The sequence below is a fragment of the Galeopterus variegatus genome, unplaced genomic scaffold (genome assembly GCF_000696425.1).
Source record: "Galeopterus variegatus unplaced genomic scaffold, G_variegatus-3.0.2 Scaffold806, whole genome shotgun sequence".
NCBI classification, from domain to species: domain Eukaryota; kingdom Metazoa; phylum Chordata; class Mammalia; order Dermoptera; family Cynocephalidae; genus Galeopterus; species Galeopterus variegatus.
In genome coordinates, this window is record NW_007726917.1 from 451,831 (window position 1) to 473,608 (window position 21,778).

General features: G+C 47.2%; 1 protein-coding gene across 1 annotated transcript in view; it reads right to left on the minus strand.

Moving 5' to 3' along the window:
• ALAS1 (aminolevulinate, delta-, synthase 1) overlaps positions 1-12,842 on the minus strand; it is a 14,588-nt gene extending 1,746 nt beyond the window's left edge. The window contains exons 1-10 of the mRNA XM_008572571.1: positions 12,719-12,842; positions 11,434-11,653; positions 8,860-9,087; positions 7,595-7,744; positions 6,475-6,697; positions 5,397-5,581; positions 4,679-4,858; positions 4,118-4,282; positions 1,826-2,094; positions 940-1,102 (exon numbers count right to left, since the gene is read on the minus strand). Of these exons, the coding sequence (XP_008570793.1) occupies positions 940-1,102; positions 1,826-2,094; positions 4,118-4,282; positions 4,679-4,858; positions 5,397-5,581; positions 6,475-6,697; positions 7,595-7,744; positions 8,860-9,087; positions 11,434-11,632 (1,762 nt within the window). The 5' untranslated portion in view covers positions 11,633-11,653; positions 12,719-12,842. The remainder of the gene's footprint in view (positions 1-939; positions 1,103-1,825; positions 2,095-4,117; positions 4,283-4,678; positions 4,859-5,396; positions 5,582-6,474; positions 6,698-7,594; positions 7,745-8,859; positions 9,088-11,433; positions 11,654-12,718) is intronic.
• Positions 12,843-21,778: the final 8,936 nt, after the last annotated feature.

Here is a 21,778-nt window from a genome sequence, read left to right on the forward strand (position 1 = left end):
ATTTTATAGTATGTGAATCCCATCTCAATAATGATGTTATAAAAATAAACAAAGTAGAGAAAAGCAAAACCTAGAGTTAGGCTTTATCTCATAGGCCCTCAGGGAAGAGGTTGCCGCAATGTCTCCACATCAGGGTTAATTTAAACTGAGCATTTCTAACACAATGCAAAGCCTCTGAGGAAGATCAGCTGGCTCAGGAGGGCCATGTACCCTTGGGGCAGAGAGAGCTTGTGGCTAAAAGCCCCCCTCAGTCCCTGCCTTTAGTTTGGACATGGGGGGCGGGAGGTAGGGGGAGACAGTAGAGAGCTGTGAGCAGTATAAAATGCTGAGCAAATACTCTTATCAGAGGGGGTTAGGTATGGGGTTAGTTCAAGGACCACACAAAATGAAGGAGAGCAGTGCAGAAGAGAAACATGAGCTGGACTCTGGAGAGCCAGGGGAGACTCAAGCCTTCAAAGGCCTCTTCTCCACTGCAACAGCCATTACTGCGCTTCCTTAAGTCATACACACAAGCGGGCACTGGAAACACTGGGTGGATTAGCAGGCTCCCTCAGAGCTTCCATAATGACTCTGCACCCTCTTAAAGTGAATCAAACAACCAAATATATTTTAGAGTTTTGTACCATCTGAGGGCATTCTTTTTTTTTTTTTTTAAAAGATGACCGGTAAGGGGATCTCAACCCTTGGCTTGGTGTTGTCAGCACCACGCTCAGCCAGTGAGCAAACCGGCCATCCCTATATAGGATCTGACCCCGTGGCCTTGGTGTTATCAGCACCACACTCTACCAAGTGAGCCACGGGCCGGCCTTGAGGGCATTCTTAATTATATGGAAAAAGAAGAAACAAACCTGAATGCCTCTGATGGGCTTCAATTATAAACACTGCAAGACAGCTTTACGCAACTGTCCAATGAGGCACCAGCAGCTCCCAGGTACTCACCAAGGAAGTAGCTCATCATCTGTGGTGTGTGGTGAGGGGTAGGGGCAATCCGTAGGAGCTCTTCCCCACGGGGCACTGTGGGGTAATTGATTGCTTGGACATAGATGTTATGTCTGCTCATTAGTTCGTCACAGACTTCTGTGTTTTTGGCAGCATCTGCAATCTAAGTTTGATGATAGTGGAAGGTAAGGTCAGAATAGGATAACTACCTCTTAACAGAGATTCCAATGAACACTGCCCACAAGGCTCATGATGAAGACCAGACTGTAGCAGTATATACAAACTTAGGGGAGAGGAACAATGCTGCCCAAACACCTGCAATTTAAAGGATCTGGTTTTGTTCCGTGAGGAACAGAGAACCAAAACCATATTAGGAAGAAGTAAATTTCACATTGCTCTCCCTCCAAAGCCTCACCTGGGGAAAGTGGTTCTGTTCCTACTAGCTAGTCTTCATAGCCAGGATGTATAACTCAGCCTCAGTTATATTAGCTATATTACACTAATTCAACTGTGACACCAACAGAGCTACCATTTATAGTGGGAAGGGCAAGACTTATTTCAAAATTTACTAAATAGAAAGCCATACTTCAAAGTTGGCCAAGCTCAGGCTTTGAAGCTTTCCAGATATAAGCTGTATTTATCTCATTAAGGTCAATGCTTTGGAGAAGGAACCTCTGCTCCAGCCTCAAAGGGTTCAGGGGGTTCATTCTCATTGTGAAGTGAGCCAAAGGTAGAAACATGAGAGACAGCCTCTGGCTATAGCCCCCTGTCCCAGCAGTCACCCCTACCCCCCAAGCCCAACTTCAGGAAGGTGTGAACCAGAACATCTGCACATCAAGTGTGGAGGCACAGCCCCCAGTGAGTCCAATCACAGACAGGCCATTACCCGCACAGGGATGATGTGACTGGGGCAGTGGACAACTGGGAAGCCAGCATCCATCAGCATCTGCCTCATGAGCTTAACGTTGCGCTGGTGCTGGCGGCGAAGCGCCCGCCCCTCAGCACTCTTCAGGATCCGCACAGACTCCAGGGCTCCAGCCAGCAGCATGGGTGGCAGGGAGGTGGTGAAGATGAAGCCAGCTGCGTAGGACCGTACGGTGTCGATCAGAGAACTTGTGCTGGCGATGTACCCTCCAACACAGCCAAAGGCTTTGCCTGGGAGGATCAAATTTATTACATTTATTACAGCAACAGCCTCTAAATGTACATAGCAAGATGTTATAGAGCTTCAAATAATTTACTTTTCTCCTTATCTACTCTGTCCCTAGACTGACAGAGGTAAAGGGATGTCCACCCCTTTTTAAAAGGGAAAAAGCTGAGGAAAGTTATACAAGGGTATTGCCTGAAGTCACATGGCCAAGCTAGAGTCTGACCAGGATCAAGACCAGGACTGGCCCCAGTGTGCCCAAATACCAAGTCTCCAGACCAAGCCTGGCTCCAGTGTGCCCAAATACCAAGCGGCTACCTCTCTTCCCACCATTTTATTCTCACTTGCCTTTCCCACCCAAGCTTGCTGCTCTGCCAGCCAGCAATGCTCCATTTCCCATGTTCTGCACTGTATGTGCTCTTTGGAACAAGATTTGAGTTGTGGTACTTGCACTGTCCTCTCACTGTGAACATTACCCTTAAGGGTGGAGTGTTACCCAGCTAAAGCATTAACTGTTTTGCTGTGACTAGTGTTATTTTCTACTTAAGTAAACACAAACTCTGACAATTAGTATTTGCCAGATAAATATGAAAACTCAGAACCTGTCAGGGTTGATTTAGGGCCAGACTTGTTTTTCAATTCTCGTTAAGTCCCTTTGTATAATCTATATCTCAAGTTTCAGGATTAAGGACTCCAGAAAGAGTCCTCAGAGATCTTAACATTATGTTCTGTAATTAACATTTTTGCTGGAACCACATGCAGAGCAGGATTGGTTCAAACCCCTACAGTGAAAAATCTCTCTCTCCAGCCTTTCCCATCTTACAATGACTGTACCTTCAGAGAGCCCACGTCATGAGAGCTCTTTAAAAGAAAAGAGCTGCTGGAAGTAGGACACATGAACAAGTGCTTTTCTCCTGGCAGGGTTCTACCCTGAGCACCCACAGGCTCTCAGTGAAAAATCTCTCTCTCCAGCCTTTCCCATCTTACAATGACTGTACCTTCAGAGAGCCCACGTTATGAGAGCTCTTTAAAAGAAAAGAGCTGCTGGAATTAGGACACATGAACAAGTGCTTTTCTCCTGGCAGGGTTCTACCCTGAGCACCCACAGGCTCTCTGGGTCTGCACCAGGCTCTCATAGGCCTTGGGAAGTGCAAAAGCATGCTTTTCTGCCTGCCTTTTCTTTATCAAGTATAGGCTATAAATTGGCAGTTTAGCTGATTGCTACATGGATTTCTAGCTGCCTTACCAACTTCTGAAGGTTTAAAAAAATCCTCAAATCTGTACAATTTACATTTTTATCTCTTTTGGGTTCTCACAAGCAAAGGGAATATCTACAGTAATTGTCTGCGCACAACTCATTTATCTTCTCCACAAAAATTATGATTTCAGTCCTATTGTTATCTCTGTTATATTAATGAGAAAATTGAGTCACAAGAGGTTAGCTACCAACCCAAGGTCACACAACTGGTGAGTTATGCAGCCAGGATTTAAACCAAGGCAGCATGGCTCCAGAGTCTGGCTCCCATCTACACAAGATGCTGCCTCTGTATGAGAAGAAGCAGAGGAAAGCCAGGGTGAGCTGGAATGTTCCCATGTGGTAGGCACAGAGCTCAGTACTTCACAACACCTGAACCTAACAATTGCTCTAGGAGAAAAGTACTAAAACCCTTTTTTCTTTTTAATTTAGGGGAACTATCTAAGGCAAAGAAAGTAAAGACTCTTGCCATGGCATGTGGCTAGAGCCACAGCTATATTTGGAATAAGCTCAGATGGTAATCAGTGGTATTTCTGTCATGTTAGGCTGTGAGATTTTCTTTAATTCTGGGAGCCATGCTTTCATGCCCCAAGGGATTCTGCTAAGCTGTGCTGCCACTGATGGGGATATAACATCTCACCCAAAAGAAAAAGTGGCCCAGGCTTTATATGTTATCACACTGTCTCCTCCCCTGCGCCGTTAGACTAGTTAGTCCTTGGTCTTGTTAGGATAATGTAATTGTAGTGTAGATGACAGGATGTACAAAATACACATACCAAGTGTTCCAGAAATGATGTCCATTTTTGGCATGACTCCATCTCGATCACCAATCCCTCCGCCTCGAGCCCCATAAAGCCCCACTGCGTGGACTTCATCCACGAAGGTGATTGCTCCAAACTCATGGGCCACATCACACAGCTCTTCCAGTGGGCACACTGCCCCTAGCAAAAGACAAGAGACTGCTCGGAAGAGCTTGCCATTTCGGAAATTTCTGTTTTGGTTAGAGTCAGAACAGAATAAACTTACATTCTAAGGTATCATTTTTAATATTGGGGAGAAAATTAACTTCCCAAATTTCTAGGTTATCTTGAGGTCTTAGAAGTTAGTAAAAGCCAAAGCAGAAAAATCTACAGTCAGTGTTCATAATTATCTTCTGAAGAAAAAAAAAAAAGAGGGAATCTACATTCACCCAAATCCTTAAAATGTTCACCAATTACAAAATCCCAGCAGAGTGAGAGGAAAATAAAATGCAAAAACAAATCAAAACACTATACTTTTAAAGAGGTTGGGCCTAGTTTTTCAGCTCAGGTTTCTGATTAGCCTGTATTTAGACTTACCATTCATTGAGTGGACAGTTTCAAATGCAACAATCTTGGGGACTGAAGGGTCAGATCTTTGCAGCAGTTCTCTGAGATGGCTGACATCATTGTGACGGAAGATATACTTCGGCACTCGGCTATTCCGAATCCCTTGGATCATGGAGGCATGGTTCCCAGAATCAGAGTAAATCTCACAACCTGACACGACAAAAATGCTAATTATTGCCATCTGCATCAAAGATAAATTAATTCCTAGACAGAGACAACAGATTTTTCCCTGAAAATGTCAAGTAGAAAAAAGACACTGTCTGCCAATTTCTTCCTAGAAAAATAATTAGCTAGTGTTTTTCCTTTCAGAAGGCCCAAAGGTATAGAATAATCCTGTGGCAGGTAACTAACCTGCTTTTAAATCTGGCTGCCCCAATCCAAACTTAATCAAGAGATAACTAAAAATGATTAAGAGATTTCTCCAAAGGATCTTCTTGGAATACAAACCACATTTGAAGCAATTTGCGTAAGGGACCTTCCAAATCTCAATCTTCATTGATATCATGTTCTACTGGAACTCGTAATGTGTAACTGGCACTTCATGCTCGATCTAACAGCAAATGGTCCCAGACAAGACCGTTCCTCTCAATTGAGAGTTTTTGGTAAGCCTTCTTTGTTGCCAATATTCTTGTTACTACTAAGAAACCCCCAAAACTCTATAAGACACCCACATGCCATGCTTCCTTACCTGGCATCATCTTAGCCAGGGTGAAGAGGGTTGAGTCATTGGCCACAAAGCATGAGGAAAATAAGAGTGCCGCATCTTTCCCATGGAGGTCAGCCAGCTCCCGCTCCAGGTCTACATGGAATTTACTAGTTCCAGAAATATTTCGAGTACCACCTGCCCCAGCACCATGTTGTTTTAAAGTTTCCCTGTTAAAACAAAACAAAAGACAGAAAATAAAGCTCATGGTTCTAAACACTACGTGATTGTTCCCAGGATCCAAGAGACTGAAATTTAATGTTGATCTAGCAACTCTCTCACTGTGAAACCTGGGCCCCGTAGTTTCAACTGACTTCATCTTCAGACTAGGGAGAAAAAGTATCAACACTATGGTGATGACACCTTTAGAATCAAGAATAAGTGTTCATTTAACAGTCACTAAGTACTTAGTATTAGCCAAGTTAATTTACTAAGGTTCCTTTCCTCTGAAAAACAGTCTTTCCAATAACATGACATATTAAGAAAAAGCACTCTAGAGAGACATCTTGGATGGTGGTTACCTAAACCCTCTGCAAACCAGTCATGTAACGTCACGATATACATGTATTGTTAAATCTAAGATGGAACTGTCTTTAGCAAGCCTCTTGGAGAGTTTAGCAAGCAACTTGCTCAAGCATCCCTAGCTACGGCAATCCTCCTGAAGGGCATGAATGATGGATCTACCATCTTTTTTGAAGTAGCTTTTCCTCTAGTGCTGTTAGATTTGTATTCTCTACTTGTAGCCATAACCAAGGATGTCTCTGTGCATGACTGCTTGATATTAAAGACACACTCACTCATGGAGTGGTAGGAAGTGAACCGACCTGTGTAGTCAATGAGCCCGTAAGCATGAACCCTCACACAGTAAGGAGCTCCACCAGCTACTTGCACAGTAGAGTTTCTTTATAAGTAATCTGTAAATTTTTCAAAGGCTAAGAATAGTTTTTTGCTGTGACACACTTTCAACTGCTGAATATTCCCTCCATAAAAGATCCAACTCCTATATATCATCAGTGTCTTGCCAAATAATGCCAGTGGTATTTGAAAGCCAAGGGCTACTTACATAACTGCCCCACACACCCGTGGGTGGCGACTCATCCCTAGGTAGTCGTTACTGCACCAGACCGACACCTGCTTTTTGGTGATGAGGGAGTCTGAATAGTCATCTGCCATGGGGAAGATGTGCGCTCTCCGGTTTACAGTTTTAAAAACTCGGTAGGTGTGGTCATTTTTTTTCTCATCAATTTTCTTCTCAAAGAAACAATCGTACTGAAAAGTGGAAACAGCTAAACACCAAACAAAAGACAGTAAGGTATGATGGTTAAGAAACACATCTGGGTTTCTGTGACAGACAGACCTGAGTTCAAATCCCAGCTTGTCCACTTAGTAGCAGGAAGATTCGGGGAAAATTACTTAATATCCTTGAGAAAAAATAGTGACTTAGAGCAATCTAAGGAATGTAAGGTCTGCTAAATTTAACAGGCCCAGAGAGATATGAGCATACAGTCATGTCCCCCTCACCCTGTCTGGATAACTGCTAAAAAGCATGTTCTGGTGGTGGTTTCCAGACTGGGTGCTGCCACCAACAGGTATAGATTACCCAAATGTTATCACTAGTTGTATAATGCAACTCTCACTTTTTTGTTGCAATGTTCCTGGAATTTATGATGCAAAGAGCAACATATAGCCAATCAGTAGCTCATTTTATTTTAGCAAACTAATATAAATTCTTGGCAAACAGCTTTGGAACTGCCCCTTAACTTCTCTCTTTCTCCCTTTCAAAATCTGTTTGTAACTGCTGCCAGGTGGAGCACATATCCAAGGCAACTTGGGTTTGTGTTTCCTGGGCTGTAGTCCTCAACACCTTGGCCCAAATAATCTCATTGTTTTATATATTTTTGCCTCAGTTTCTTCCTTTTGGTTGACATCCTCATCTTGTGAGGAGTTAATGAGATTGTGCATGTCAAGTGCCTCGCAATGCCCAACGTGTGGATAGCAGGTATTAAAAGAGAGAAGGCAGGTTACCAGCAGCATTTGTAGTCACTATGACTGAGAGCACCTACTCACTCAAACGAGGGACACAGTTTTCAATCCTTAATTTACCATGCAATTTTATGTTTAATCTGATGGATGTTTAAGTTATAAACTCTCTCCTGCATCAGGCAAACCACAACAATACTTACATTTTGGCAAGTTATCTTGAAGAAGATGAGACACTCTTTCTGGTCTCTGTTTTCTCATGATATCCTGGAAGTTCTTCAGCAATCCACTTGGATCCCCTCTGTCAGTCTGCACACTAATCACACTGGGGTTCACTGAGGTTTGCGCAACCTCTGTAACAAAAGTAACATGAGGCAAATGGGACTTTTTTTTTTTAAACTACTCAGGTGTAAGTGAGGGAGGGTGGAAGAGCAGAACGAGGAGTTCAATCTGTAACTGACTGTGAAAAATCAATTGAGATAACTCACTACCTTCAGACCAGGCCCAACATAATAGTCTGAGTTCACAATACTTTCCATACATACTCTCAAAAATGGCTTATTGTCAGGGCCGGCCTGGTGGCGCACTCGGTAGAGTGCGGCGCTCTGGCCGAGGGTTCGGATCCCATTTAGAGACCAGTCCGCTCCCGTTGCCGGTCGCGGTACGGGCACGACACCGAGGGTTACGATCCCGTTGCCGGTCACGAAAAAAGACAAAAAGGGGGAAAAAAAAAAAAAAGGCTTATTGTCTAGCTCACAGGAAAAAGCCAAAAGCCGATCATAACACCAAAGTTAACTGTAACTCAGTGTATGAAGCTCTTCTTCTATTTTATTTACTGTAATGGCTGACTTCTTGCTGCTATTGTTTTCAGACCTACCAGCCAGTTTTAATGATCATTAAAGTCCAAAGCTTTCTAGCTGGTTAGCATGACTTCCCCACTTCACCTCATTTACCCTCTCTATCCTAATCTCAATTTTCTTCACAGAAAACAATTTTGGTCATATGTATAATTTCTGCTGGTGAGGCTTTTTGGAGGCCTTAGGTGCTCTGTGGCTGATAGCCACAGCTGGAATTAAGATTGCCACTCAATGACCATCAGCTTGGTCATATGACACATAACTTGGGAGTCCTAGGACCAGCACTTACTGCAGTAACACCATTGTTTTCTACCTTTTATCCAAAGGGACAAAGGGCAGTTGGTACCAGCTCAAGACTGCAGGTTATCTTCGGAAATTAAACAGTTATTGTAAAAGCTGGTCACATCCTATACGCTCACCAGAAAGAAAGTCCCACATTTTGCAATACAGTTCTTTGATTGTCCATCTTGAGGACCTTCCTCCTTGGCCCTAAAAGAGGAAGGCGTTTACACAAATATAGCCCTAATAACAGCTCATACACAAATCTGAGGATCCAAAAGAGCCAAAAGAACCTCTTTACTCTTCCTAATGGTTCTTGTCTCGTCCGTTACCTTTCCTCACAGCATGCATTTCCTGCACATCCTCCTGAAGCTCAAGACTGGCTTTGCAGAAGACACTGCTGCCCCTCTGGCTCATCTGTGCTGCCAGGAAAGGGCATTTGCTTGCAGTGCCCTGGCTCGTGGCAGGTGAGGGCTGTCCAGATGGAAGCTGTGTGCTATCTGGAGTCTGCTGGGATTTGTCAGGAGCCTGCTGGACCTCAGCTTTGGCAGTTTTGTCCTCTGAGGGAGGAAATGGAAAAAGTGAAGCATCAGATCTAGTTGCACAGTATACAAGAAAACCACTTATTTCTTTCTCTTATTGCCTCAAAGATAATCTTTATACTTACTCTACCCTATAATCCAGATACAAGCTTACTTTTATTAGGTTCTGCTAATATCTCTAATTTCTCATCTGCCTCGCTGAAAACAATGCTCCTGTGAAGACTTAATTCGAACACTCCAGTCACCTCCCTAACCCACAATTTTCCCCTTATAAATCCAAAAAAGTACCATTTTCTAGTTTTAGACAACCCAGAGTCCTTTAGTTAGATCATTTCCAGTGAATCCTACCCCAAGTATACTCAGCATATTTCACAAGAGGACACACTCTCTACAGTAATTTTAAGTATTCATACAATTTTTTTCTGTTAATATTTTCTAAATCGATTCTTGACAAAAACACTTGCTATTGCTTAACATAGAAACTATGAGTTTTCTTCTAAACAAAAGAAATTAGACTAAAATTTAGGTCTTTAGATTGCTGTCTAATACAGTGCAAATTATTAGTAAGCTTAGAAAAAAACCAAGGGTATATCACATTCACATACCTCATCTACTTTCTCATCTAAATTCATCAAAGAAGTCTGCTGACTCATCACAGTTGGCTGGTAATTATGCTTCTAGTTACAGTGACTTCCCTCTCCCCTTGAGCAAATTTGATCACTTTTCTTCTAGAAAAGCTTTTCTTCATCATTTTGGAATACTCCTGTGAGTCACTGGCTAGCCTTTCCTACAACTTGGGTAAGGTATCTCAATACAATTTCCAATAAAATCTTCTATAAAAAAAGCCAAAAAATTATTTTGAAGTTAATTTCATTCATTATAAAATAATACATATTCGGGGCCGAGCCCGTGGTGCACTCGGGAGAGTGCGGCGCTGGGAGTGCAGAAGCGCTCCCGCCACGGGTTCGGATCCTATATAGGGATGACCGGTGCGCTCACTGGCTGAGCGCGGTGCGGGCGCCACCAAGCCAAGGGTTGCAATGCTTTTACCGGTCACAAAAAATAAATAAATAAAAATAATACATATTCGGGGCCGAGCCCGTGGTGCACTCGGGAGAGTGCGGCGCTGGGAGTGCAGAAGCGCTCCCGCCACGGGTTCGGATCCTATATAGGGATGACCGGTGCGCTCACTGGCTGAGCGCGGTGCGGGCGACACCAAGCCAAGGGTTGCAATGCTTTTACCGGTCACAAAAAATAAACAAATAAAAATAATACATATTCATTATAGAAATTCTGGAGAAAGAGAGTCCTATCATTCAAAACATAACCATTGCAAACATTTTGGTTAAAAAGACATAACTCCTGAAAATTAGTCCTACAAAGGATAAAATCCTTTCCACTTAAAGAAAAGAAATTCCTTTCTTAGAAGTCCACACCCACAGAGCACACCTAAGAAAAGTCTGTAAGGTAAAATATACTGTAGGATTAAGTGAAATCTGAAAAGCCTAATCCTCTCCTGGCAGAACCAGATCAAAACTAAATTCAACTCTAGTCTCTTTATTAAAAACAAAACAAAACAAAATTATGTATAAAATGAAGACATGCTAAAAAATCACTAACAAATACTGTACCATTGCATTGATATGAGTAGTCAAATTCATACAAAGTAGAATGGTGACTGCCAGAGGCTGGGACATGGGAGGTATGGGAGTTACTGTTTAATGGGTACAGAGTTCAGTTTGGGAAAATGAAAGAAAGTTCTGGAGATGGATGGTATTGATAGTTGTACAACAATATGAATGTACTTAATACCACTGAACTGTACATTTAAAAATGGTTAAGATGGTAGACTTATTACGGTGCATTCTACCACAAAAAAAATTTTTTTTAGGGCAGGCCGGTTATCTCAGTTGGTTAGAGTGTGTTACTGATAACAGCAAGGTCCAGGGTTTGATCCCCGTACTGGCCAGCCACCCCTCCCCACAAAAAAAAGAAATTTAAAGGAAAAAACCCCACTACTTTAAAAGCCAAAGGCCATATATTTAATGAAAGGTTGAAATAGAACATTCTAATTTAATATTTATGTGAATGAGGCACTGAGGAAACACTAAAACACCAACAGACACCGACATGCAATCCAGAAACCTGTAATGTGGAACAGTGGTCACCGTTTCACCTTTAAAGATGGGAAAAGTAAAAGTGCCTACCTCTTGGGGTTGGGGTGACAGTTATACAAGAGAGCCCACGCACAGAGCTGAGCCTCCATTAGTGGGGCCCTCACCACCACTGTGGACTGGCACTGCTTCTAGTCCAGTAATGAGTGTAAACATCCCCACCCGCTCCTTCACTGTCAATGACACTTACTCTCATTGGCTGGAGGGGTTTCTTTGATCTGCTGGCTGTGTACTGCTGAAGTGGACAGAACCCGAGGGGCTGGTTTGGCTCCAACTTCCATCATCTTGGGGCAGTTCTGGGCATAGAACAACAGAGATTTGCCTGCCTTCTGCAGAAAAGTCTGGGGGACTCGGGATAAGAATGGGCAGCGGCGAACAACAGTCTCCATGTCCAGGAAGTATGCTGGCTCCTGTAGAAAGACTGATAATGAGTGACATCAAACGTGTTAATAAATAAGCAAATACAACTGTAAGGTCATAGGGTTCAGGTGTCACCTGAAGTTTATACCCAGGGTGATAATGAGTGACATCAAACGTGTTAATAAGCAAATACAACTGTAAGGTCATAGGGTTCAGGTGTCACCTGAAGTTTATACCCAGGGTATTCTGAGATACTAACACCTCTCACTCAAAAATGTCTAAGAACAGCACTGATGTGGGACTCAACTAAGGAGTGGTAAGCATACTTTACCGAGGTCATCAAATTCTTCATTCTCCATCTCTGTACAAAAGCATCTTCAAAACAACTTCACCAAATGAATTAAATACTGATAATTAATAACTAAGGGGCTGGAAGGATGAGGGACAAGTAAGGAACAGGACTGGGAGTCCAGAGGCTCCTTGAGGGAGGTGCACAGTGCAAATAAGACAACTTGATACACACGCAGGTGGAAATGTTTGCTGGGGGAGAAGCCACTGTCATCCATCAGGCAGGAAGGACAGGACTCTTAGGGATCCTGACTTTCTCCTGGTCTCCACGCCCCCAAAGCCAGAGGAAGGCGTCCAGCGGGCCCTGAGTCCCTGAGGCAAGGATTTCCCCCGAGGTCATGCCTCCACGGCTGGGAAAACCGGACATTACTGAAGAAGGAGGGGGACTAAAGGAGAGCAGGAGTATGGGCGGAAGCGCCTTGGGACTAATTGGGAAGGCGCTGGGGCTATAAAATCGAGGGAGTCGAGTGTGGTAAAAGGAGGTGATCCTCCAGGAGTGGGGGTCAGAGGTTACTCGGGGTCGAAGGCTGGAGAATAATTGGAGGGATATGGGAATCGAATACTAAAGCGGCCAGTTAGACAGGGAATGGCGGGAGGGGACTGTTTGGGGGAAACTGAGGAAGCAGAATAGGCAAACTATCTGGAGGATGAACGTTGACCCCAAGGGGGCGGGTGACTGGGACGGTGGGGGATGGGGTCAGAACGATCGGGGGAGCAGGGGCCAGTTTGGCAGGACACGCGGGGGCACCCACAGCGCGGGCCCTCACCTGCGCGGAGAACTTTGAGGAGGCGGTGGTGACGGAGAGCACTCTAGCCGAGAAGTCCAGATGAACCGTGGCCCTTGTTCACGAGCAGCCGAAGGCCCGCACCGCCAGCGCCCTAATATACAGCGGGAGTGACGGCTGCGCATGCGCCCTGGGTGCGGCCTGCCTCCGCGCAGGCGCGCCGTGTAGCGCTCCGGGAGTCGGGAGACGGGACCGGGAAACCCCTAGTGCTGGGTTTGCGCCCTGGGCTGGGGTGGCTTCTCGGGCGCGCCTGGGGGAGGAGGAAGGGCAAGGCGGTGGGCGGGCGAAGTCTCTTTTCGGGACCTCATCTTGCACCCCCGTGCCGCCTCCCCACTAATGCTTCAGAACCCTGCACCCCCATCGTGGGGCATTAAAAGGACAGAGACGGAGGCGAAGTGCCACTAGGGCCAACTGAGGGAAGGGGGTTATAGGGCTGTAAAAATAGGTGTCTTGGACATGTAGGAAGGAGGAGATACAAGGGGTTCCAGGCCACGGTCTTAAGAAGGATCCGCTCCACCCGGGACTTGCTTTCGCGGCTGTGAAGCTGTGAACGAGGGCTTCCCGGAGGAGGTGGGGCGAATTGCCCAAGGCTAGAGTGGTGCTGGTGGGCTGGAGCTCGGAACCTCGGAGTAAGGAGGAAGAAGCAGAAGCAGGAGACCCAGCTGTGGCCCCTTCTGGTTCGAGATGATACAGAGAAGGGATAGAGGAATAGGACTGGATGGAACCCATTGACTCCACAGCTTTGCGCACCAAGGCAGGGAGGCACAAGGCCTGACACATAGTTAGAGTTTGACACATGTTAGCTATTTTTATTTTACATCGAGGTTTGTCCAAAGTTCCTTTCTGGCCACCCTAGACACCAGCTGGGTGGCTTAGGACACCATCCCAGAGTTCAGAGTTGGGCCATACCTCCTTTGAGTCTTTCCCAGACCACACCGAAAGTGTAGGGCTTGGCAAACCACCTCTCAGGAATACCAGCCTGGCCTCCTTGCTCCACACCCTTCTGTGCTTGGCTCAGGCTGGGCTGGGCCTGTGCCAGGCTCAGAGCTACCCTCCTCCACTCTTAGGGAAAGGGCTATTCTGGTTACTCCTTCCCCAGCTGAACTGTAATAAAAGTCCAGAGTGATGGCAACCACGATGTGTCCAGGTACTTTCCTGATTCTCTGAGCATACAGCCAACTGCAAGGCAGGCAACGTGAGTCTCCATCTGCACAGGAGGCACCTGGGTCCAGAGTTGCTCTGGGACCAACCCAGATGAAGTCTCCAGCCTGGGAGTCCCAGACCCAGCTCTGCCCCATCCTGCTCAAGGGTCCTGGGCAGTGCACATCAACCAGACAGGAGGAGAGAGGAAAGATCAATCAACCTGGGGACTCAGACGCAAGTGCAGGTAGAAGTGGGAACAGGATGAGGGTGATGTTGAATGCTTTACTCTTCTCTGGGCCTCACTTTCCTTATCAGGGCAATGGGATCATAATCCCTCTTCTGCCTGTCTCACAGGGGTGTTTGGGTGATTGGAGGCAAAGCAAAAGCAGAAAGAACTGGACATTAGAGCTGGACACAGGTTCCAAACTCAGCTCTGAATCTCTTGGCTGTGGACTTGGGCAGGCCACAACCTCTGTGACACTTGATTTCCTCATTTGTAAAACTCCCCCAGCCCTACCACTTGTGGGTGGCAGGAAGGTCAGGTGAAGTCATGGATTTCAGAGGCTTATTTAAACCGACAAGACTCCAGTCCTCTGGGAGTTTCCTGTTTAATAGAGAGAAAGGTTGGGAATCAGGCAGACTCACAGAAAGTGAAGTAGAATGTTGTAAGCAATTCCAAATGGAGGAGGAGGAGGCTTTTACTCCAACAGGCACTAAAGGAAGGGGATTCTAAGCACCAGGAAGGCTTCCAGAAGAGAAGTGGGTGCTGGCTGGAGGGGTGGGTCTATGTGGACTGGGAGACTGTTGGATAAAGTTGAATGGCTGTTGAATGGGAAAGGCCCTGGCCTGTGGGGGTTGGGGGTGAGGATGGGGTCAGTGTGAGTCAGCCTGAATAGCTGGGCTACATGGCAAGGAGGTCAGAACAGAAATGCCCTAAATGAGCCTCAGGGCTTCCCAATGTCAGAGCCCATCACCAGGGTACTGGTAAAAATGCAGATTCCTGCGCCATGCTCCTTTGACTTGAACCCAGGAATCTGCATTTTAACCAGACCACCTTTCTGCTGATGTGGGGGTGGGGTATCTTGGGGCCACATTTGGGGATATGCTGCCTGAGGAGCTCAAAGTTTGAGACCTTAAAGGGCAAAGCTAAAGCCATGAGTTCTAATCCTGGCTCTGCTACTTTCTGACTCTGAGATCATGAGCAAATTATCCCATGCCCTAAGCCTTAGTTTCATATCTGTGAAGTGGGAGTGACCTCACCTGCTTTGGTGATAAGTCTGGGTGGACCCTATTCTGGCCCTCTCCTGGGCTGCTTCTTCCCCTCCCGCAGCCCCATTCCTCCTCCTCCTTCCTCCCCTCTCCCTCCTCCTTGCCTGCCACCTCTTTCTTCTTCCCCTTTCCCTCCTCCCTTTTCTTTCCCTCCTTCCTTCCCTCTTCCTTCCTCTCTTCTTTTCCTCTCCCTCCCTCTTCAGAGCTGCGATACAAACATCTTATCTCCTGTCCCTGACAAGGGAGCTCAAAGCGCTGGAATTTGGGCAAGGTCAGGCCCATACTGGGGATGATGCTGGGGCCTCTCCTCCCACCCAGTCTGCGTCACCATCACCGTCAGGGGCTGCTGCACACAGTACCCGCCTAGCAGTCAAGGCAAAAGGAAAATGTCAACCTCAGCCCCAGATTCACCCTTCCTACTCTGGGCCCCAGGAGCTGTTTTTAGGAGTGCTCCCCCATGAGGATGAAGTAGCTCAGCCAGGACAAGCTTACTGCTTTCCTCTGGGCATCAGTTTCCACATCTGTCAGCCAGGCAAGAAATGTTGCCAGTCTCTCCCTCAAGGAGACCCAAGAGGACGTGGGACAGCTTTGAAGATGGACAAAACCTCCAACCTGTGCTGTTGATGCTCATTGTGGCCTTGGGCCAGAGATGCTGTTTGGAGTGATAGTGCCCTTCGGTATAGTGGTAGGTGGGGGCCAGCCTTGTAGAATGGCTGGAGGTTCTAGGCGTGATTCCAGGGTTTACAGTGACAGGGCCCAGAAGCCATCATGTGAGATAGAATTTGGGGGTTGGGCAAGGAAGGAAGGTTCTGAGATCCCCAGCAGCACCTGCCTTGTCCTGGCTATGCCTTTGGAACCCCCTCAGGCTCTGGCCAATCTGGTATAGCCCAGGAGGGACAGCGCAGGCCTGAGCCTGGGTTTGTGAAGCCAGCTGTAGGGCAAGAGGTTGGTGAGGGGAGAGAAAGGGGCCAGGGTGGAGCAAAGCTGTTAAATGTTTTAGGAGGCAGGTCTGGAGTGGGGTTCACAGGGAACAGCACCCCCAATCCTAGAGAGCAGGAAATGCACAGAGGGCCCCATCAGACCCCTGAACCTAGCCCTTCAGCCTAGCACCTGTGGCCTAGACATGTTCTGTTTGGCCCACATAGTGCTTGTTTTAAAATGTTAATTAATTATCAACATTTAACCATCAGGAGATTTCTCATCAAAACTCATATTCCCAGCTTCTCTTGAGGAATCAGCAGACCTGAGCCCCTGGGTTGACCAGGCAGGATATGGTCTCTCCAGTTCTCTACCAGCCCTCCCTTCAGTGGGTCCCCAACCCTGAGAACATGTGATGTCCAAGAAGTGGCACCTGCCTGGCCTTGTAGGCATCACAGTGTGTCCTTAGCCCTAAGCTGTTTTAGAGCCTAGAAGACTAAGACCCAGAGGGAGGAGAGGACTTGCTCAAGGTCACACAGAAAGTGACATTTGGGCTACAGTGGGACCAAGGTGTCCTGCTTTCCAGTCCCATACACTGAGCTCACAGCCTCTGGAGGAGAGGGCCTCCCTGCCCTTCTGAGCTGCTGCTGAGACATCAGGAAAGGAGCTGTTATAAGCTGTGACCATTGTGCGCAAGGGCACTGGGCTAGAGAATGGCAGGGAGGGGGACCCGCCTCAGAGGTGGGACTTGGTGTTAAGGAGATGCCACCTGGAACAGAGCAGCCGGGCCAAGGGGCCCCCGGTGAAGGCCAGAGTGTTCCTGGTGTGGAGCAAAAACATCTAGGAGGCCAGGGAGGCTGGATCAGAGAGAGCAAGGGGGAGAAGGAAGGGTGTGTGGCAGAGGCAGGAAGGGGGTCAGAGTCTCAACCAACTGCTCCAGAATCCCACCATGACCAACAATGCAATATCAACCAACACAGAGGCCTTATTTCTTTCTTGTCCTGTAGGCATTTAAAGACCTACCCAGCGCCAAGAAAGGGGAGGAGAAGGGAGTAGAGAGTGAGGGAGGCTCAGAGAAGTGGTGCTGGGTAGGCGGGGCCAATAAGAAGAAGGCAGGGAGGATGGAAGAGCCATACTTGAGTATGGCAGGAGTAGCAGCTCTGTTCAAATGATTGGCCTGGTGTTGTGATTATGTGCACAACCTCGGGTCTCCCTTGAAGCAGCCCTACAGGTCAGTGCAATTATTAGCCCATACATGGGACAGAAGGTCAGAATGATTAAGTAACTTGCCCAAAATCACACAGCCAGCAAATAGGGAGCATGGCTGACCTGCTGGCTTTCTGCCTTCCTGTCCAGTGCTCCACCCCTGGGTGGGAGTTGAGGAAGCTAGGAGGAATGAGGTTGGAGCTGCTTTGAGGGTCTCAGGTCTCAGTGGATGCATTTCTCTACCTCTGGGTAACAGGTCTACTTTGGGCAGACAGATGGGAACGCCCAGCCAGCGATGATGACTAAGGCTTCAGCCCAGCTGCTGGCCAGCCCTACTCTTAGGAGACGTTATCCACTTCTGGGAACCTCTGGGCAGTCAGCCACGGCTTCAGGAGGCAGGACTCCTTCCAGATTCCACACACTGGTGGACACAGCTCACTCTCTATCCCCTGCACCTAGGTCAGCAACTCAGGGCCATTGAATAGCACCAGGGCCCATAGCCTGGCAGAGGGCCCCTTTCTGACTTCCTTTTCTCCCTGCTTGGGGGTTCCTAGAAGGAGGAAAAGATGCCCTCCTGGAAAGAGGAAAGAGTTTTTTGCCATACGTCCCAGAACTCTTCTCCAGTGGTGAAGAGTGCCACTCCTTTATTTATTGAATTTTCAGTGCAGACAGTAGTAGTAATAACAGCCCCTTCCTTATTGAATTCTGTTTCTACCATAGGTGTGGTGCCGGGCACTGTGTGTGTTTTAATATCGGATTTTCACAAGCATTTTACGAAGTAGCTATCTGTAGCCCCATTCTCAGAAAGTGGAGGCAGAGTGCTGCCTGCGTTCAACTCCCAACTTCTTTCTCTGTGTGCTCTGTGACCTTATGCAGTTGACACAGCCTCTCAGAGCTTCAATTTTCTCATGCACAGAAAGGGAGTAATACTTTCTGTGATGGTTAAATGTTATGTGTCAACTTGGCTAGGCTGTGGTGCCCATTGTTTGGTTAAACACTAGTCTAGATGTTGCTGGAAACATACTTTGTACATGTGATTAATATCCACCATTAGGTAATTTTAAAGAAAGGAGATTATCTTCAATAATGTGGGTGGGCCTCATCCAATCAGCTGAAGTCCTTAAGACCACAAACTGAGGTTTCCTAGAGAGGAAGGACTTCCACTGCAAGCTAAAACATAGAAATCCTGTCTGAATTTCCAGCCCATCAGCCCGCCATACAGATTTTAGATTTGCCAGCCTCCACCGTCATGTGAGCCAATTCCTTAAAATCAATCAGTCGATCTCCCTGCCTCTCTTATTGGTTCTGTTTCTCTAGAGACTGATGTTTTCTATGCTCAAGGTTGATGTGAGGACTCAGTGGAATGCTGCCTCCGTGCTTGACCACAGCACTGGAGACAGCCTGCAGATAGTGTTAGCTGTTGGCTACAGATAAGGAACTGAGGCTTGGAAAAGTGACTTTTCCAAAGTTTCAGAGCTGGAGTCAGGATTTGAGCTAGGACCTCAATCACTGTGTCTTTACCTTGTCACTTTCTTGCCAAGACCGTGGGCCAGGGAACCTAAGGGACTACTGGTGGCTCCCTCTCTCCAGGGGTTCCCTTTGGGTTTAATTAAAGCCCTCAGGCCCTGGTGGGGGAGGTGAGACCAGACGCACTATTGGGGCTCCACTAGTACTGAGTTAACAGGTTCTTGTGCAAGACTAACAGGCTTGTGACATGCTAACATTCAACTGCCCTAGAATTGTCATGGCCCTGACTCAGCCTTTAGAGTCATTGTAAGTGAAATCAGTAAAGAACTGATAGCTAAATAACAACCCCTCAGCTTGGGGAAGCCCTCTCAGCTCTATTCCCCACTCTGCAGTCCTAGCAAGCTAAGCCCTTTGCAGTGTGGACCTGGGATCTGCTATGCAGAGGCCCACAGAAGACATATCTCAGCTCTGACTATTGTCATCCCCAGGAACACAGCTGGTGTGACCAGGCCTTCTTCCCATTTTTTAAGGAAAGACTCACATCCAAATTTTTATATGCACTTTGAATTCTCATTGTTTTTTAATATCGAAAACTTATTTGAATAGATGGTATTTGCATACGGTAAAAATGCAAATAGTATGGCAGGGAAAACAAAGAGATTCCCCTCATCCAGGTCTCTTCCTGGACACTACCACTGCTTCCAAGTTCTCTTGGGTCCTTACAGAAAGATCCTACTCACTTATTCAACATTTATCAGTTGATCACCTACTACATGTCCAGCACTGCACTTATTAAAAATTATCCTCCTTGTTTGCTCCTTGCTTTTTGTACTTAATACTATCACTTGAAGAGGGATCCATATGTTAAGAGAGGGTGTCCATCCTTTTTTACAGCTGTGCAGACGTGATTCACTTGCCTAGCCCCTACTCGTTGTTTGGTGGTTTCCCGTAAGTTACTCCTAATAAACATCCCTAACATGCTCCTCATATGGGGTAAGGACATCTGTGGGATATTTTGAAACGAAATCACTAGGTCAAAGGTCAAAATCTTTTATTCCAACTTTATGTTTTGTCCTCTCCTATTGAATTGCATGTGTTCTTGTAAGTGGCCTCAGATCCCTGATGGAGTGAGGCAGCCTTCAGGAAATGGATAAATAGATTTATTTATTCAGCAAATACTTATTGTGCACTTACTGTTCACCAGGCACTGAGTGGTTATGGGATGGCACCATGAACAAGGCAGATGTAGTCCCTGCTGTCATGGAGTGGACAGTCTATGGGGAGACAGATGCATAGTAAGTAGACTCCATCCAAACACACCATAACATTGGGGTGAGAGCTCACACGGTGGTCTGAGTGACGAGAACAGGGGCCGCTCTATTTGGAGGGTTGGAGTGGGCTCTCTGAGGAGGGGAGTCCTAAAGAAAAAGGATCCAACCAGGTTGATTATTGGGTCAGTCTGGGCAATCCAGCACCATGCTACTCGCCACTTCCAGCTCTGGCCACTGAGCTTTTTAATATGGGAGGGTGAGAAATCTCACCCATCATTGCACGGTGCCCAGGAGATGTCGGGTATGTCCAGTTATGATTACTGTTATTATGATAAAATGTGAACAAGGAGGCATGGGAGAGCAGTTGGGAGGAAGTGGGCAGCACTTGAAAGATGGCTCAGGCTCTCTAGTCCTCTGGTGGACCCTTGGGAGGAGAAGTGGGAAGGAGTTGGAAGGCCACAGTCCTCCAAGCCTTCAGTGAAGTGTAGCTGGTGGGAAGGGGAATGAGGGGCAGCAAAGGCAATCTGGGCCCAATTGAGGGGCCCCTGAGAGCCAGCCAAGAGATGGGCCTTGTTCTGTGGGGTTTGGGATGGGAGGACAGCTCTGAAGCTTTGGGACTCAACCCCAGCTGAGGCAGACCCTAGGCCCCAGGCAGGGTGACTGTGCCAGCCCCAGTCTGGGGGACCTGGGTTGGGGGGAGGGTGACCACAATGTTTACCCAACCTTCAGAGTTCATTCGGCTTGATGCAGTGGCCTGGTTGTGACACCAGCTCAATACTTCCGCCCAGCCAACGGCTACCAGCCCACTGAGCCCCCAGGTTCCTCTTTGCTGAGCCACCAACCCCAAGGTCTGTTGGGACTGTGCTCTCACTACTCTGACCTGGGGGGCTGGAACAGGTCAGCAGGGCTGGTGGCTCATAGGAGGTGCTCAATGAGTGTTTGTTGAATGAATGAATACATGCATAAATGGATTACCTGTGGACTGTGTGCAAATTAACATGTGGGAGTGAGTTCTCATGCCCCAGAGATGGGGCGCTTTATGGGCAGGCTGTGTCAGCAGAGAGGCAAGTGCGGAAAGCTGGAAGCAGGTGGCTGGCCAGCAAATTGCCCAGGGGAAACTGAATGAAGTCATTTACCAGGCACCAGGTTGCTTGGGCATCTTTGGGAACCTGCCCTGGGGAGATTTGTAAGTGCCCAATTCCCAAGACCCTGCCACTACACTGCCACCCATGTGTGTATAAGCTCACATGGGCCCTTCCAGGGGTCCACCCCATCATCCTCAGTGCCTCTGTGTGCTCACCCTGGGACAGGTAACTTCTGACCCTGGGCCTGGTCTGTGGACTGTGTGTGCGTGGTCAGGAGTCAGTTGAAGACCCTTGGAGCTGAGCTAGGCTAGAGGCTGCAGGACAGATTACAGACCAGGTGGCAAATCTTCACTGTCTCAGACCCCAAGGCCCCTTCCTGGTCCTTCTCTGGTGCCCTGCTCTGGCCAGCACATCAGAAGATGTCCAGGGCCGAGCCCGTGGGGCACTCGGGAGAGTGCGGCTCTGGGAACGCAGCAGCGCTCCCGCCGCGGGTTCGGATCCTATATAAGGATGACCGGTGCGCTCACAGCACTCACTGGCTGAGCGCGGTGCGGCCGGTCTCAAAAAAAAAAGGACAAAAACAAACAAACAAACAAAAAACAACAAAAAAGAAGATGTCCATGGCTGTGCAGCAGAAGGGCTCTCACTTTATATTTGGGTAGCTACATTTTTTTTTTTTTTTG